At 36.7% G+C, this 17,106-nt stretch overlaps 1 protein-coding gene across 15 annotated transcripts in view; it reads left to right on the forward strand.

The window, feature by feature from the left end:
* Positions 1-17,106, forward strand: part of ADAM22 (ADAM metallopeptidase domain 22) — a gene marked incomplete at both ends in the record, with an annotated part of 237,120 nt that overhangs the window by 25,209 nt on the left and 194,805 nt on the right. For all 15 annotated transcript variants that reach the window (XM_080700872.1, XM_080700866.1, XM_080700869.1 and 12 more), the window contains one exon: positions 10,591-10,667. In XM_080700872.1, coding sequence (XP_080556998.1) covers positions 10,591-10,667 — 77 coding nt within the window. The remainder of the gene's footprint in view (positions 1-10,590; positions 10,668-17,106) is intronic.

Here is a 17,106-nt window from a genome sequence, read left to right on the forward strand (position 1 = left end):
TACTCATTTTTCCTCCTTCGTTCTCTTTACCTGTCTTTATTTAGCTTTTAGTACTTAACATTATTTTCTGCAGCAAGCTTTTATATGCTCTTTTCACTGTAAACAAAAGTTTTTAAGTGTTTTTTTCTCACAGCATTCTGTAATTGTTACTATTTTCAGTTCCCATATGGGAATGAAAAGATGAAGCAGAGAAAGTTTTCATAACTCCATTGGATATCAGATATCAGGCCAGTAATGGGGCTGGGGAGAGCTCTCATCTCATTTCTCCCAGGCTTTTCCTGAACCAGGGAAGGGTATCAGTTTCCCAGGGCTGATTCATCTGAGGGATTCTTGTCAGCTGATTTTGTTGCATCTAAATGTTGGGGTTCCTTACACTCAGTTTTAATTACAGCTCGATAGAACTGTATATTGTATTGTTCTTGAGCCACTGGGTGAGTATCTTAAAGGTCTGCTTTTGACTTTCAGGTTTATGTGAGTAAGCATTTTCTCGTTCGGGTCTTAAATTGAAGACCTAGTAATGGGCAGTTAATGGCCAAGATGATGGAGAGACTGATTTATCAGAAGATAGCTGAAGCATAAATAGGTAATGAGGCTGCCTAACTTCCTGAATGAAGATGAGAAAATGGGAGCTGGGGCTGGTGTCGGCAGTTTCTGTCCATCTCTGGCTTCTTGGAGCAGGGGCCACTGGAGAGAAGGCACCTTGGCAAGCCAGGGAATCACAGAATCCAGGACTCCCAGTGCCCTCAGACCTGGAAACGTGGGAAGGCAAATTCAGGGAATTTCTCTAAAGAGCTCATCTTGGCCAAGGAAAGCCAAGTTTTGCCATATGTATGAGATATGTATGGCTTTACCTAGGCATTCCTGGACACTGAGGTCTATGTGAGATAATCTTTGTCTTTGGGTAATACATTTCTAAACAAAGGCCGTACATCATGTTTACATGAATTATAATTTTTTTTTCATTAGCTAAAGTCAATGGCATTGAAATTGAGTTGAAGAGTAAGTTCCTCTAGATAAGAATTCCATGGGAATTGGTCCAACTCTAGACTAACATGGGTAAAGAATACCACGGGAATGCCAATCTTTTGCTCTGCTTCCCTTTTTTTTTTTATAAATATGTTGAGGATCTATTCTGTGGATTACAAGATGCCAAGGTGCTGATAGAGATGTCTCTGGAAACCTATTGGTCCTCAATTAATTTATTGAAGGCACCATATTGAACTTCTTTTCTCTCTTTTTAGGCTTTCTCTTTTAATTCCTCTCTCCTGCTTAAAGAAAAAAAACCTTTAAAACTGCTATTTTGGTTTAACTCAACAGCCAAATGTAGGTACTAAATTGTTAAAAGAAATACAAATATAATTTATATTTTGTATTGATGCATTGAAATTGTACATGATAGTGAAATTCATAGTAATACATTCATATACACACAGAATTATTTGGTCCATTTTCTTCCTCATAATTCTTCTTTTCCTCTCTTCCTACTATCCCCACCATGATAGAGTTAAAGTGATACTTTCATATATGCTCATGACATTATTTGATCTATTTCCTTTTCTATATCTCCTCTTTCCCTCCTTCCTCTCTAATCTTCTACTATTCTACTGGTCTTTCTGCTAGTTTTCATGAGATCTTTTCTTTCCTTTTTTTCCCCTCTAGCTTCCATATATAAGATTAAACATATATTTTACTTAAAAGGAATATGTGGGGATTCAATAAGTATATCATTCTTCAAAGTTAAACACATTTTGTCATAAATAGTGAAGAAAAGGGGTAAGAACTATTGTTTATTGTAAGTCTACTGTTGTGGAGACCTTTACGCCCATTTCTGATTGCTTTTGTAATAAAGAGTATGTTACTTAGGATGGTTTGGAATGATGGTTTTCAATCTGTATCCATACTTTAGAATCACATGAGTGGCTCTTTAATGGCATTGATGTCTGACATCCATTCCAGAACAGATGAACCTGAATCTCTGAATGTAGTAATGTAGGATCCATGCATGAGTGTGTGTGTGTGTGTGTGTGTGTGTGTGTGTGTGTAGTGTATTTGTGTGTGCTACTGGGGTTGAACCCAGGTCCATTCTACCTCTGAGCTATACTCCAAGCCCTTTTGATTTTTTGTTTTGAAACAGGGTTACTGTCACTAGGTTACTGACAGTTTCTCTATGTTGTCAAAACTGTCTTCAAACCTATGATCTTTCTGTTTCAGTCTCCCAAATACTGGGATTGCAGGCATGCTGCATTGTGCCTAGCTTTGCATTAGTGTTTTTTAAAAAGCTTTCCAAGCATGTCTTACATTCAGCCAAGATTGAAACCCATTGGTTTAGAAGTTCATTAGATGCCTTCCATTTTCTGCCTCAGTAATGTAGTATTTCTTATAATCTCCTCATGTGCTGGGCTGTACCTTATTTGTGTGTCTTTGGTCCTTTTGCCTGAGTGCTTGTCCCTCCATTGCAAGTCTCACCAACTCATCCCTCTGTAGCCCTACAGTTGGAGGGCTGCTGTTGTATCTTGTACATATATCTATTATTGAACTTATATATTTTTTATAATAATTTGTTTATTAGTTTCTATTTTTGACCGAGTTTTCTGGGTAACAGGGATTATATCTCACATATCTTTGTATTTTATATCCCCAGGGCCTGGCGTGGTGAGAATTCTGCAAAACCAGAATGAACTGTAACTTACTTGTTAAACAAATCTGCAAAGTATATTATAATTTTTGCTCTTTCAGAGAAATGAGGGCTTTCAGTTCAGAGACATCAAATAATTTGCCCCAGATAATTTCACTTATAAATGGAAGACCTAAAATTCGAACCCAGCTTAGCTCTTTAAAGTTCTTTTATTTTATTTAATTTTTTCCAGTACTGGGGATAGAACTCAGGGGCATTGTACCTTCGAGCTATACCCCAACCCTATTTTTTAGTCTTTTTATTTATTTCTTTTTTCTTTTCTTTTCTTTCTTTTCTTTCTTTCTTTTTTTTTTTTTTTTTTTTTTTTTTGGTGGTACTGGGGTTCCTGGAAGCCCTTCTACCTCCAGTATACACTCCCATGGGCTACACTCCCAGACCTATTTTTTTTAACATTTTTATGTGAAAACAGAGTCTCTTAAGCCAGTGAGGCTGGCTTCTAACCAGCGCGATCCTCCTGTCTCCGCCTCCCAAGCGCGGGGATTACAAGTGTGCGCCACCATAGCATGCGCTACCACGCCCGGCAGTCTTTTTATTTTTGAAACAGGGTCTCACTGAGTTGTGAAGGGCTTCACTAAGTAGCTGAGGCTGTCTGCAAAATGCAATCCTCTGGTCTCTACCTCCTGAATGTTGGGATAAAGTTCATTCTTTAAAGACTGTGTTTTTGTTTCGTTTCCTTTTGTTCTAAATGTCTCGATACCAGGAACTGTCCTGGGTTTTGTAATAACGATGCAGATAGTTGATTTAAAAGGACAGTTTAGTTAGAGGTAATGTGTAAATTGGATGCAGTACATGCTAGTGCTTGTGAACACTATAGATGTGATTGAGTTGACCAAACTGAAAGGGGTCTCTACTTAACATAAAACCAAATGTTGAAATATGCCTAAAAATTGCTAATGTTCTTAATAGACCTGTTGGGTAGAATCTTCTTTTAACAAATCTCATTTAATACAATTCTTCATAATATAAGTCTTATATCTTAGCTGATTAGCCATAGAAAAACGATCTTGCTGATGTGGCCACAACAAATTCTGGAATGAGCAATATCAATCTTGGTAGATTTCACTATCAATCTCTTTTTGCTCTTTTGCCAGAAATTCACTTAAGGCAATGGGGTGATCACAATGAGGTTAGAGTGATTTTTTTTCTTCTTATGTATAAAAGAGGGATAAAACATACACGTGATTCTTGCTATTGGTATTGTGGTTTTTTTCATTAAACTAAAGATATTAGATTTCTAGGAATTACATTTATATTTTTCATAAATTAGAAGTTGAAGCAACCAAATGGTGAGGAAATATTTAGGAAACAGAGTAGCTAAATATTCTGTTGCATGCATTAAACTTTTTAAAAAAAATAATGGTAATGGCCTTTTACAATGATCATGTTGTATAATATCATTTGGTTGGTAATACTCCCACTCTGTTGATATTCCTAGATCAATTATTTAGATTATATTTATTTACTGACCCTATATTACCTTTCTTCCTGAGTCAAAGTTCTAATTTGACCATTAATGTATTAGTCAACTTTGTCTTGATAAAAATGGTTATCAGTAAGGCAGCCTCAAAACGTTCATTTGTACTTGCTTCCTGGGATATGTAGGTTGGCCCTGGTTGGCTAATCTAAGGAGAAAAGGACAAGCTGCCAAGAAGCTAAATGCATAAGGAGCATGGGGGTGATATTAACTTCACATTTACATTTTAGCTATTGCCATGCATAATAAACAAGTCTCAATCTGGGGACTGTATCAGGTTCTTCTGGTCCTAAGATTCTATGATTCATTTTTGAAGTTAGAATTTAAAATTAACCTTATGTAAGTATATTGATTTATTAAAGAGTTCTTGCCATCTGGATAGTTGTGTTATATTGTTCCTTTTTTTTCCTCCCTGAATCTTTTGTTTCACAACTTCTATAAATGTCAGTCAAACTTTACCATACCCACATTATTTTTTCCTTTTAAAAAATGTGCTTTTTATTCTCAAACCTTACATTAATCTCAAATTCTACATCAATGTAGTGATAGTGACTAGTAAACTAGATTATTAATACAGCAATCATTTAGTGTAATTCTATGAACTTATTATTTTTCTAAGATAACCTAAAAGTTCCATGTTTCTTACTTTTTTTTTTTTTTGCGGTACTGGGGATGGAACCCAGGGGCATTCTACTTGTGAGCTACACCCCAGCCCTATTTTTTATTCTTTATTTTGAAATAAACAGAGTCTCACTAAATTGCAGAGTGTCTCACTAAATAGTAGCGGAGGCTATATGTGAACCGTGGTCCTCCGGTCTCAGCCTCCTGAATGCTGGGAGTCACCACTGTATGTTTGATTTGTCTGGATGTGTTTTGATTATGTTCCTAAAGTCTCATGTGCTAGAAGTATAGTTCCTCATGTGGCACTGTGGAGGTGGTTGGATCTTTAAATGTTGAAGCCTAGGGTAAAGTAATTAGGTCATGTGGTCATTGCCTTTGGGAGGGATTGATGTGGCTCTTGTAGGACCAAATTCATTCTCATGCTTATCCATACAACTGGCCACTTTTTGCACATGCTTGGTTCCTTTTCTGCTTCTTTACCATGTTGTGAAACAGGATGCCAGCACCAAGCCATTTGCTCTTTGCTGCCACCAGAACTATAAGCTACCTAAACCTTTTTTTATTTTTTATTTTTTGGTGGTACTGGGGTTCCTGGAAGCCCTTCTACCTCCGGGCTACACTCCCAGACCTATTTTTTTATATATATTTTTATTTGGAAACAGGGTCTCTTAAGCCAGCGCGGCTGGTTTTGAACCTGCGCGATCCTCCTGTCTCCGCCTCCCAAGCGTGGGGATTACAAGCATGCGCCACCACGCCGGGCCCCTAAACCTCTTTTTAGAATACATTTCCCACCGTGCATGGTGGCGCACACTTGTAATCCCCGCGCTTGGGAGGCAGAGACAGGAGGATCTTGCAGGTTTGAAGCCAGCCTCACTGGTTTAAGAGACCCTCTTTCCAAATAAAAAATATATAAAATAGGTCTGGGAGTGTTGCCCGGAGGTAGAAGGGTTTCCAGGAACCCCAGTACCATAAATAAATAAATAAATAAATAAATAAATAAATAAATAAATAAATATACATTTCCCAGCAACAAGTATTTTGTCATAGCAACACAAATAGACTAACATAGCAAGGACGTCCTAAGTTTGAAGTTTGATCTTTGTGACCCAGAAGTGTCACTTCTACTGTTATGGATACATTGGTTCTAACCAACTTGTTGAGGAAAGTGATGTCAGACACTTGTGCATTGAACTCTTTATTGAGCTGCTTTTCTAAGGGTTCAGAGACAGTCGTAGTGACCCTGTATTAGTTTCTATTGCAGCTGTAACACATTAAGCCAATAAAAATAGCTGAGTGTGTTGGTGTACATCTGTAATCTCAGTGTATGGGAAGCTGAGATAGGAGAATCGCAGGTTCAAGGCCAGCTTCACCAAGTTGGTGAGAGTCCAGCAACTTAGCAAGATCCTGTTTCAAATAAAAATAAAAAGGAGGTGGGCATGGTGGTACATGCCTATAATCCCAGTACTTGGAAAGAGGAGACAGGAAGATTGCAGGTATGATATCAACCTCAGCAACTTAATGAAACCCTGTTTTTTTTTTAAAAAAATAGGGCTGGAGGTATAACTCATAAATGGAATGCCCCGGGGTTCAATCCTTAGTACATTCAGTAAAAATTTATTTTCTTGTACAGAAGGGTCTTAAAAGGCTGAAAGTGCTGGCTGACTTTGTTCCTTCTGTAGGTTTAGGGGAGGTTTGTTTCTAGAGGCTACCTGCATCCCTTGGCTGGCCCCCTCGACCTCATCACTCTGGTTTATCCTTCCCTCACCACATCTCCTTTTCTGACTGTGACTTTCTTGCCTCTCTCTTGCTGTTAGATTGGATCCACCCATATAATCCTGGATAATGTCCCTTTTTTTTTTTTTTTTTTTTTTTTGCAGTACTAGGGATGGAACTCAGGAGCATTCTGCCTCCAAGCTACACCTCCAGCCTATTTTTTATTCTTTATTTTGAAACAGGGACCCACTGAGTTGTAGAGGGCCTAAGTAGCTGAGGCTGGCTGTGAGCCGCGATCCTCCTGTCTTGGCCTCCCAAATGCTGGGATTACAAGTGTGTGCCACCAGGTCCAGCTATGTCTGTATTTTAAGATCATTGACTATATGATATTTGCATTCTTTTGTCATGTAGTGTAACATGTTCACAGGTTTTGGGGTTCATGGTGTGGGCATTTTGAGGGCCATCATCCTGCCTAGTCACTAAGGTCACCCTGGATGCCACCTCCCTGGACCCTTAGGGGTCCAGGATCACCTAAGACCCTGTCTGCTTTGATCACTTTTGATAGCATGTCCTTATCTTATTAAATCTGAGAAGAGTGTATTTACTTTATGAGGTTGCTTTTAATATAATTGTTTGTTTTATATCTCCCTCCACTAAAAGAAAAGCTCCACTAGAGAAAAAAACTGGTCAGTCCTCTTTATCACCTTGTCCCCCACATCTAAACAATTTCTAGAACTTGGTAGATTCTCAGAGGTTTATTGAATGAATCAATCTGTATCCAGTCTAAGGAGGCCTGCCTTACATATAGCTATATTAACATATACAGTTAATATATTTATATTACCTTATATATTTATATTACCTAATATATATTATATTAATATTTATATAATATAAACCTGTGTTATTATTCATTAATTAGTATAATATTTATATTACCTTTTATATTAATTCTTATATTAATACAAATGGTATTATTTAAGTTAATGTTTACATTAACTTTATATTAACTATATAATATTACTATTAATAATACAACTTTTTTTTTTAACTAAACAGCAGTTAAGCAAGTTGGCAGTAGATTTTCTTTTCTCCTTAAGTATATGGGTCTCTCCTTGAGACCTGGCTGAAATCAATAAAATGCCAGATGTAAAATCAAGCAATAGGGAAAAGAAAATATAACAATTAAAATTCACTTGTAATAAAATAGATGGAACAGGAGGACATTACATTAAGTGAAATAAGCCAGAAACAGAAAGAAAAATATTGCATATTTTCTCTCACATGTGGAAGCTAAAAATTAAAACAGAAGATAACAGAATATTCATTACTAGAAACTGGAAAGGGGAAGGGAAGAATGGATAGAGAGAGGTTGGATAATTTGTACCAAAACACAGTTAGAGAGGAGGAATACATTCAGGTGGTCTACCATAGAGTAGGGTGACTATAGTTCATGTTCATCTATTATATATTTTATGAATAGCTGGAACAGAGGAGCTCAAACACTCCAAACATAAAGAAATGGTGAAGAAGTGGAAATACTAATTACCCTCATTTGATCAGTGCATATTTTATAAATGTTATGATATAACACGCTATACCCTATAAACATGTATTCATTATCACGTTAATTAAAAGAATTAACACACATAGTAAATACCTTGCCAAAAAAGAATGACAGTATTACCTTGATTCCAGCTATACTCATGGAGCCAAGATAAATGGCATAAGGTCTCTGCCCTGTTCACCACAGATTTACAGGGCTAGTGTTTCTAATTCAAAGGAGTCTGAGATAAAAGCTATAATAGTCATGCAAGTGCCCAAGAAGAATGGAGGAGGGAGAGATTCATTTTAATTGAGACATCAATTCTGGTAAGTAGAGCTTTCCTCAGGCTGTTCCCAAAACACAATCCTTATCACTTTAGGAAACCCAAAGGGCTCTCAGGCAGAAGGAACATTACCCGTTGACCCAGCATTAAGAACAGCCCTGGTGGAAAGGCTGCATTTCACTAAACAGCAATTCATAGCTACTCCACAGTTACTTATGCATCCAGGTGATGGATAAAACAACCTCAAATGAGCCAGTCAATCAAGAGATACTGATTGATTACCTGAAGCCAGTCAGTACTGAATCCCTGATGTGATCCTGACCTGCAGTAAAGAGAAGAGGCTGGAAGAAGTTGGGGTGACTTCCTGGAGAAGTATTATAGACTGAAGCATGTTACCTCCCATAAATACATGCATGTGTTTAGAATTAGGGCCTTTAAAGAGGTGGTTGGGTTTATTTATTTATTTATGTATTTATTTTGTAGTACTGTGGATGGAACCCTTCTACCTCCTGGCTACACTCCCAGACCTATTTTATATTTTTATTTGGAAACAGGATCTCTTAAGCCAGCGAGGCTGGCTTTGAACCTGCGTGATCCTCCTGGCTCTGCCTCCCAAGCACGGAGATTACAAGCGTGCGCCACCATGCCGGGCAAGGTGGTTAAGTTTCAATGAAGTCATAAAGGTGGGGAGCAGCAGCTCTATCAGCCTAACATACTACATACAGTTGCTCTGATAGTCTCTAATCTCTATAATTATGTTCACTGTATTTTTTTCATTTTAGGAATTGTACATATTTATTTTAGAAAATGTAGATACTATAGAAACACATGAAAATTATACTAGTTCATAGTCTTACTGTTTAGATAGACCTTCTTTTGGTATTTTGAAGAGTCAAATGGATGAGAAATTTTTGGTGGGGTGCGGTACAGGCACATGCCTGTAATCCCAGTACTTGGGAAACTAAGGCAGGAGGATCACAAATTCAAGGTCAGGCTGGTAGTGAGACCCTGCATCAAAATCAAGTAGAAAGGGGTAGGGATGTAGCTTGGTGGTAAAGCACTTGCTGTGCATGTGTGAGATCCTGGGTTGCATCCCCATTCCCAGTACTGGGGAAGAAATGAAAAAAAAAATAGTTTTACTTTCTCCTTTCTTTTCAGTGAATGCATGTGATCATTCAATATGCGTGTGTTAATAGTATTGGTAAGACTATTTTTTGAGGAGAAGGTTACTAGGAATTGAACCTAGGGGCATTTTACTTCTAAGCTATATACCCCCAGTCCTTTATATTTATTTATGGTACTGAAGATTGAACCCAGGGGTAGTTTACCTCTGAGTGATACCACTCAGCCCTGTTCTGTCTTTTATTTGAAACAAATTCTTGCTAAGCTCCTGAAGGTCTTGCTAAGTTGCTGAGACTGACCTTGAACCAGAGGGGTTACAGGCATGCACCACCATATCCAGCAAACACTATATCTTTTAGAGTACCTTGTAATTCTCTCTCTGGGAGTTGGTAGGATGACATTAGAAACATTATTTTTTTATCCAAGAAAAAAATTTTTTTGGTGGCACTGAGGATGAAGCCCAGGAGCATTCTGCCTCTGAGCTACAATTTCAGCCCTCTTTTATTTTTTATTTTGAAAAAGGGTCTCACTAAATTGCAGAGGACCACATGAAGTTACTGAGGGTGGCTGTGGATAAGAGAATTTTGGTGATATTTGTATTAGATGTTCAGAACTTCAAATTTGCTCTTATGAAGATACAGAAACCTCTAAAATTAGGTTTTATAAATTAGAATTAAATATTGTTATTAAAGTATGTATTTGAGATGTGATAAAAATATAAAAATAGATTTAAATATCTTTCTTGTCAGTAGATCACATTCACTCTAGTATTTTACTCTTGAATTGAGGATTTTTCATTCTTTTTGAATGCACAAAGATTAATTTTTTTAAAGGAGGTAGTCATTTAATGTAGAAAAGGATTAATGAAGTAAAGACTTCTTGGAAATGAAATGTTTTACCACTTGAGACAAAGCAGAAAAGTAGAGCACTTGTCTTCCTTGATTGGGTAGTAATTTACAGTGGATTGTTGAATGCTTGGCTTCTAAGAAGGTACAAATTTTGCTTTAGTATGCTTTTGTTTATTCTCCACAATGAACTGGCTTTCTCATTTGCGATATTGTAAGCCTCTTAGAATAATCATAAGCAAGACTAATCATCTGATTGCTGTGGCTGACAGCATCTTCTTGGTCTTGCAGTTGACTCACGTTGCCCAGGCCAGCTTCCAAGTGGACGCCTTTGGAACATCCTTCATCCTCGATGTCGTGCTGAACCAGTAAGTGTTGAGCTGCCGCCCTTTGTCAGGTGTACACTGCATCCAACGTCTTATCCTTCTGTACAGTTTTTTCCTTACTATAATTTACTTTTTTATACCAGTAAAATACCGTACTTCAAACTATTTTATCTGTTAACTCACAGGTTAGAAGCCTGACAAATAACAAGAAATAGATACACGTTTAAAATTGCACAGCTGTAGCAGATGTAAGAATGTATAGTGGAGGGGTGAGAGTTATTTCAGTATTCTGTATAAGAATGTATATGATACGAGTTTCCTCTGAGGGACAGATTATAAGCATAACACTTTGGGTATTGAAATGTCTTCCTTGAGAACAGCAGAAAGAATAAAATTATATTTTATGACTAATGGTTCAGAGGATGTGATGCTTAATAATGTGTGGTGTCCATTAGATGCTCAGATATAGGGCAAATTTTGGGGGGCAGTACTGGGATTGAACTCAGGGGCATTCTACCTCTGAGCTATACTCTCAGCCCTATTTTTTATTTTTAATTTTGAAATGGGATCGTATTAAGTCACAGAGGACCTCACTAAGAAGCAAGGCTGGCCACAACCTGGTGATCCTCCTGCCTCAGCCTCCCAAGTACTGGGATTACAAGTGTGTACCGCCATGCACAGCTTCTAAGGCAGATTTCTATGAGGCTTATAGTACTAGGATTTCCATAATTATAAAATTATTTTAATTAGGAATGATAATTTATCCATCTATATTTTTAGGTTTGGAAGGGATATTTATTTATTTATTTATTTATTTATTTATTTATTTATTTATTTGTAGTACTGGGGGTTAAAGCTAGAGACTTTCACATAATAGGCAAATGTTCTACCACTGCACTATATCTCAAACCCTAGATGGGGCATTTGATAAATCATTGGATTTAGTCTTTTTCTTTTGAATTAGTACAGAATTTAATACATCTATTCATTTTTTAAAAATGTGTTTCTGCAGGGTGTAGTGGCACATGCTTATAATTCTAGTACTTGAGAGGCTGAAATAACTGAGGGACTGGGAGTGTACCTTAGAGATTAGAATGTCCCTGTGTTCAAGCCCTAGTACCAAAAAAAAAAAAAGTGATACTCATTCATGTCCATTCTGCTCAAATTGCCTCATTTCCTTTGTAGACATCTGCATCCGAAAACTTTCTGTTTTTTTAAGGAGAAACACACATGGTCATACTTATCAGAGCATGAGGCTTAGAGTGTTAGGGGTGAAGCAGAATTTTATTTCAAGTGTTGGCAGGAACTTCTGTTGAACATTTTTCTTATTTCAATGCAAATTTGAAATTACTAGAAGTACAAAGGATAAAATAATATTCTAAGTGGAGGTTTCCTGGGCTGAGAAATATTCAGTGTGCTCATTTTTGGCCTTGGATCTATGTAAAAACAGAGGTGGCAGGTAGCTTTTCTCTTTATGCTTCACAAATATTTCTTACTTTTATGTAGAATGTTTTTATTTCATGGTTTTAGTTTGTGTATCATATTTGTGATTCTGTTGGTTTAGGAGCAGGAAGGTGAAAAATTGAATAAGCTTCTTAAAAGGTTTTTCTTTCTATGAATCACTTCTAGACCTGTGGAACAAGTAAATTTTTAACTGGAAGAAAATTAAATAATTCCATGTTTCGCTGAATTTCAGTTGCAGAATGGATCCAATAATGCATATTTTTAGTTTGGAATGGAAGGAAAAGTATCATTACATAATATTCCTTCATGATGTTCAGTAAACAAGATTATCTATAACCAGATTATACAAGAGTTCAACCTTTCTGCAAAAGGAGAATAAAAATATGGAAAGGCTAAAAAGGCACAGCTGGTTCCTATTTTTTCAAAATTATGAAAAAAAGGAGGAAAGCAATTTTCCTTCATGGGGCCATCGTTCTGAAGTTTCTCTCTTTAGAACAGATATATTAATAAAACCAAACATATGGTCTGGCCCCGCCAAAGTAGTCCTGAGGCTACATTGGACCTTTCCAGGGGTCAGCAAGGGTGGCTATTGTGCTGTCCTGTGAAACATTCCTCAGAAAGAAAGAGGCTCAGTTCAGTAAAGACATTAAACTATATTATCTGAACAATTCAAGCCACGTCATTTTCTGTGAAATTCTCTCCTGTCCAATACAAGAATATTGGGGAAAATTTCCCTTCAGCAGTACTTCTAGAGCCTCTTACAATGGGTGATCTAAAAACCACCCCCCACACACACCACAAAAAAGTGAACACTTCATATGGACTATGGTTGTTTTATGATGTGAAATATACAACACAATTAGAAAAAAAGAGCCCGTATTTTATAGCCTTCCCCTTTTTTGGAAGAGATTCTGTTGTACAGCTCTCAGATCTTGAGCATTCTAGCTCCAAAATTGAGTTTGTATTTTACAAATTCTCACTCTCTTGTCTTCTTATTTCAATAACAACAAAATGCTTTTTCTCTCACTCTGTGATTTTATAGCAGTCTCTTTTTACTCCTTATTTCACAGTGGGGGTGGGAAGACAACTATGAACTAAGACATGGCAGATGTGAGCAGAAGGGGCTGACCATACAGAATGGGAGGTGTCATGAAGATTGTGGGGTTGCAGGAGCAAAGTGAGACAGAGAGCACCCAAATCATGTTTAAATGGGCAAGTCCTGTCTTGTCTTTTATTTAGAAGAATCATTTGCCAATTAGCCACCTCTTTCTTGCTTTCCACTGAGAGCCTTGCATTTGTAAGGAAAGTAGGAATCATGAGAGGTAAAAGACGTTATAAATTCAATTGGAATTGGAAGCTAGCTCTGGAGGAGTCTCATTTACTTAATCAAGCTCTCTTTACAGTGTGGTTGATGAAGATGATGAAAATAAGAGTATAATTAAGTGATGACGTTATATGATGATAGTGAACAACAATAGGTCACTCACTGCTGTTAATAAATCTGTAGCTGAATATCTTGTCATTCCACTAAATTCCTTATGGTGAATGTTCATGTATACAGTTAATACAAAATGATTGTGTAGAAATCAAATTTATGTTGAGTAGTTTGAGATCTTATTTTAACTTCATATACATATATAACTTTAAGTGTATACACATATACACACAAGTATGTACAGATATATGTGTACATGTCAGCACACATATATGCATTTTTCCTTGTTACATAGACACCTTTTTAAATATACTTGTGTTGCTGCATTGTAATCACACATGATGATATGTTCAGAGTGATAAGGACACATACACACAGCACTTGAGTTTCTCCCTAGCTCCTTCCCCATGCCCTCCCCTTCCCCATATGTACATAGCATCATTTGAAGTGTTTCCTTCATCAAGTCTCCCCCCACCTCCCTCCCTTACACACCTTCCATTGCTTTTCTGGTGTGTCTCCTCCTTTGTCTGGAGTCCCTCTTGTATCCCAGTTTCTCCTTAGCTTCCTCATATGAGAGAAAGTATATGACCCTTTACTTTCTGTGACTGGTTAATATAAGCATAAATATTGTCTAGTTTCATCTATTTTCCTCCAAATGGCATTAATTTTGTTCTTTATGACTGTGTAAAATTCCATTTTGCATATATCTCACAATTTCATAATCCATTCAACTGTTAATGGACACCTAGATTGATCCCATAATTTGGCTATTGTGTATTGTGCTGCTATGCACATGGATATGTATGTATCACTTAAAATAGTCTGACTTCAACTTTTTTGGAAAGATATTCAAGAGTGGTATAGCTGGGTTATATGGTGGTTCCGTTTGATTTTTTGTGGCCCTACGTAGCAAGTGGTGAGAGCTCTTCTAGACTGTGGAGTGCTCAGAAATAAGGAAATGAGGATCCCATTCTTAGAGAGCTTGTATTTCTAGTCAGAGACGATGGATGTATTAAGTAAATCATTTCAGAAAGTGACCGTGTAGTGTGGGGATAAAGGTGGTATTTGAGCAATGATTGTCAGGAGACAGGACATTTTTAAGGAGGTGACTTTTAAACACAATACACAGGGAATTTAAGGTCCTGAAGAAGGGACAAACTTAGCACATTTGAGAGATAGTAAGTGGCCAAGGAGGGTGGAACAGAGTAAGCCAAGAGAGTTGTTAAAAGATGTTGGAGAAGCAGAGGAGGCAAGACATGTAGGCAACAGGAAGGCTGTGGATGATGGTCTGCGCAGATATTGATCCCCCCACATTTTGTTGCATTATTCACTCCTTCTCTTACTGGCTTATGATCATTTATTCATCAGATTCAGTTACTCTATTTTAATGTTCTTTTCAAAGCAATCTCTTCTGAAGATCTCTTCATTGATTATGGGGCCTGGTTTCATCATTACTATTTATTGTTCCTTTTTAATGTTATTTTTGTTAATTTGTTTAGTCAGATAACTAGTCATCAATGGGTATTTTTGAGTGTTTTAATGAATGAAAATTAATTATTTTATGATAGGCAAAATTTGGTGGTTAAAATTTATTTTAAAAATATAGTATTCACGTAAAAATAATATCTCTTGAAGTGGAAACCATAGCATACTGGTTATTTGAAATAGAAACAACAACTTATAATGAATTATTTTATTTTATTTTTGTGATGCTGGAGATTGAATTCAGGGGATAGTTCACCTTTGAGCTACACCCCCAGTCTGATTATAGTTTTTAGTTTGAAACGAGGTCTCAGCTGGGCATGGTGGCGCATGCTTATAATCCCTGTGCTGGGAGGCTGAGACAGGAGGATTGCACAGGTTCGAAGCCAGCCTCAGCTACTTAGTGAGGCTCTTCACAACTTAGTGAGACCCTGTTTCCAAATAAAATACAAAATAGGTCTCGGAGTATACCTGGAGTTAGAAAGCCCCTGGGTTCTACCCCTAGTACCACCAAAAAAAAAAAAAAAAAGAAAAAAAAGAGAAAGAAACAAGGTCTCACTAATTGCAGAGGCTGGTTTTAAACCTGAGATCCCCCTGTTTCAGCCTCCAAGCACTGGGATTACAGGTGTGTGCTAACATGCCTGTATTATAAGGTATTTTAATAGCTTATGTGGAGAAACCTCTCATTCATTTTCTTTCTTCTTTTTTTATACTTCTCAACATGAAAGAATCTAATAACAGCTATAATTCTAAAATAGAATTGATATGTCAAATACTATTCTCATGAGTATTAATGAACTATACTGAAAAAAGATAAAGCATAAATATCTTGTCTGGTACTTAATTTGAAATATTGCCACTAAAACAAGTTACAGATGTTTATATTCTGAAAGATGCTACTATGAAGGTTGCAAACTCAAATACTGATAATACTGATAATGGGTTCTTAAGGTTAAAATGTGCAATACCTAGAAAATAGGTTTAGTTGGAACCTATGAACACTCTTATAATACTCATGAACAAGAAGTTTTTAAAGACATAGGAGGCTATTGTTTTAATATAAACTTGGAGCTTTAGAATGATCTTCCTGTAATGCTTTCAAGTGTTCCATGGGCATAAACCAAAGATTTAAATAATTTCATGACCCCTGATACTATTTAGGTAAGAATTCTCATACATCATTACTTTTAATGTTGTGTTCATCAAATTATAATTATAACAATAACCATAACCACAAATTATAGATAAGATATAGCCTCTCTTTTTTATGGACAGAACATTGGATTACAGTAAACTGAGTTTGTACCCCACTATCAAGTGTGGTTCTTTCATTAGGTCAATTTGTGATGAGTCATTAAAAATATCCTCAGCCTGGTTTGGTGGCACATACCAGTAATCCCAGTACTTGGGAAGCTAAAACAGAAGAAGCACAGGTTTGAGGTTAGTGTGTGGTAATTTAGGGGAGACTTTCAAAATAAAAAATAAAATAAGGGTGGAGTTACAGCTCAGAGACAGAATTCTTCTGGTTTGGATACTTAGTAAATATCTAGTAACACACACACACACACACACACACACACACACACACACACACACTTCAAATCCAGTAGTCTCATCATAAACATTCAAAATATCCAGTGAAAGGTTTGAGCTTTAAAGAAATATAAGATGCTGAACCTACTGCACTACCTGGAATTAGAAGTATAATTTTCTTTCATTTTATTCTTTCTTATTTTTGTGGTGCTGGAGATGAGAGCCAGGACCTCATACAAACTAGTCAAACATTCCTACCACTGAGCCACATCCCTAGCCCTCCATGTGTAATTCTAGTGGAATGTTTTTCAGTATGAACAATTTGTTTTATCTTGGTTGGGCTAGAATTTTTGATAATTCAAAAAGGTGTCTTGGTAAAGGTTCACTTTTTACAAACAAAAGAACTTTTTGAAGAAGATCATGGTTTTAAAAAATTCCACTTTCTGAAAGTTCAGTAATTGGAACACTGTCCTTTAGCTTCTGCCTTGTCTGGCATTTGTCTTTAGCCTGATCTGTGAATAGCTTCTCAGCCCTCATCATTAGTTTTATTTTACAAAGTTTCTTAGA

Source organism: Muscardinus avellanarius (genome assembly GCF_963383645.1).
Source record: "Muscardinus avellanarius genome assembly, chromosome: 9".
NCBI lineage: Eukaryota > Metazoa > Chordata > Mammalia > Rodentia > Gliridae > Muscardinus > Muscardinus avellanarius.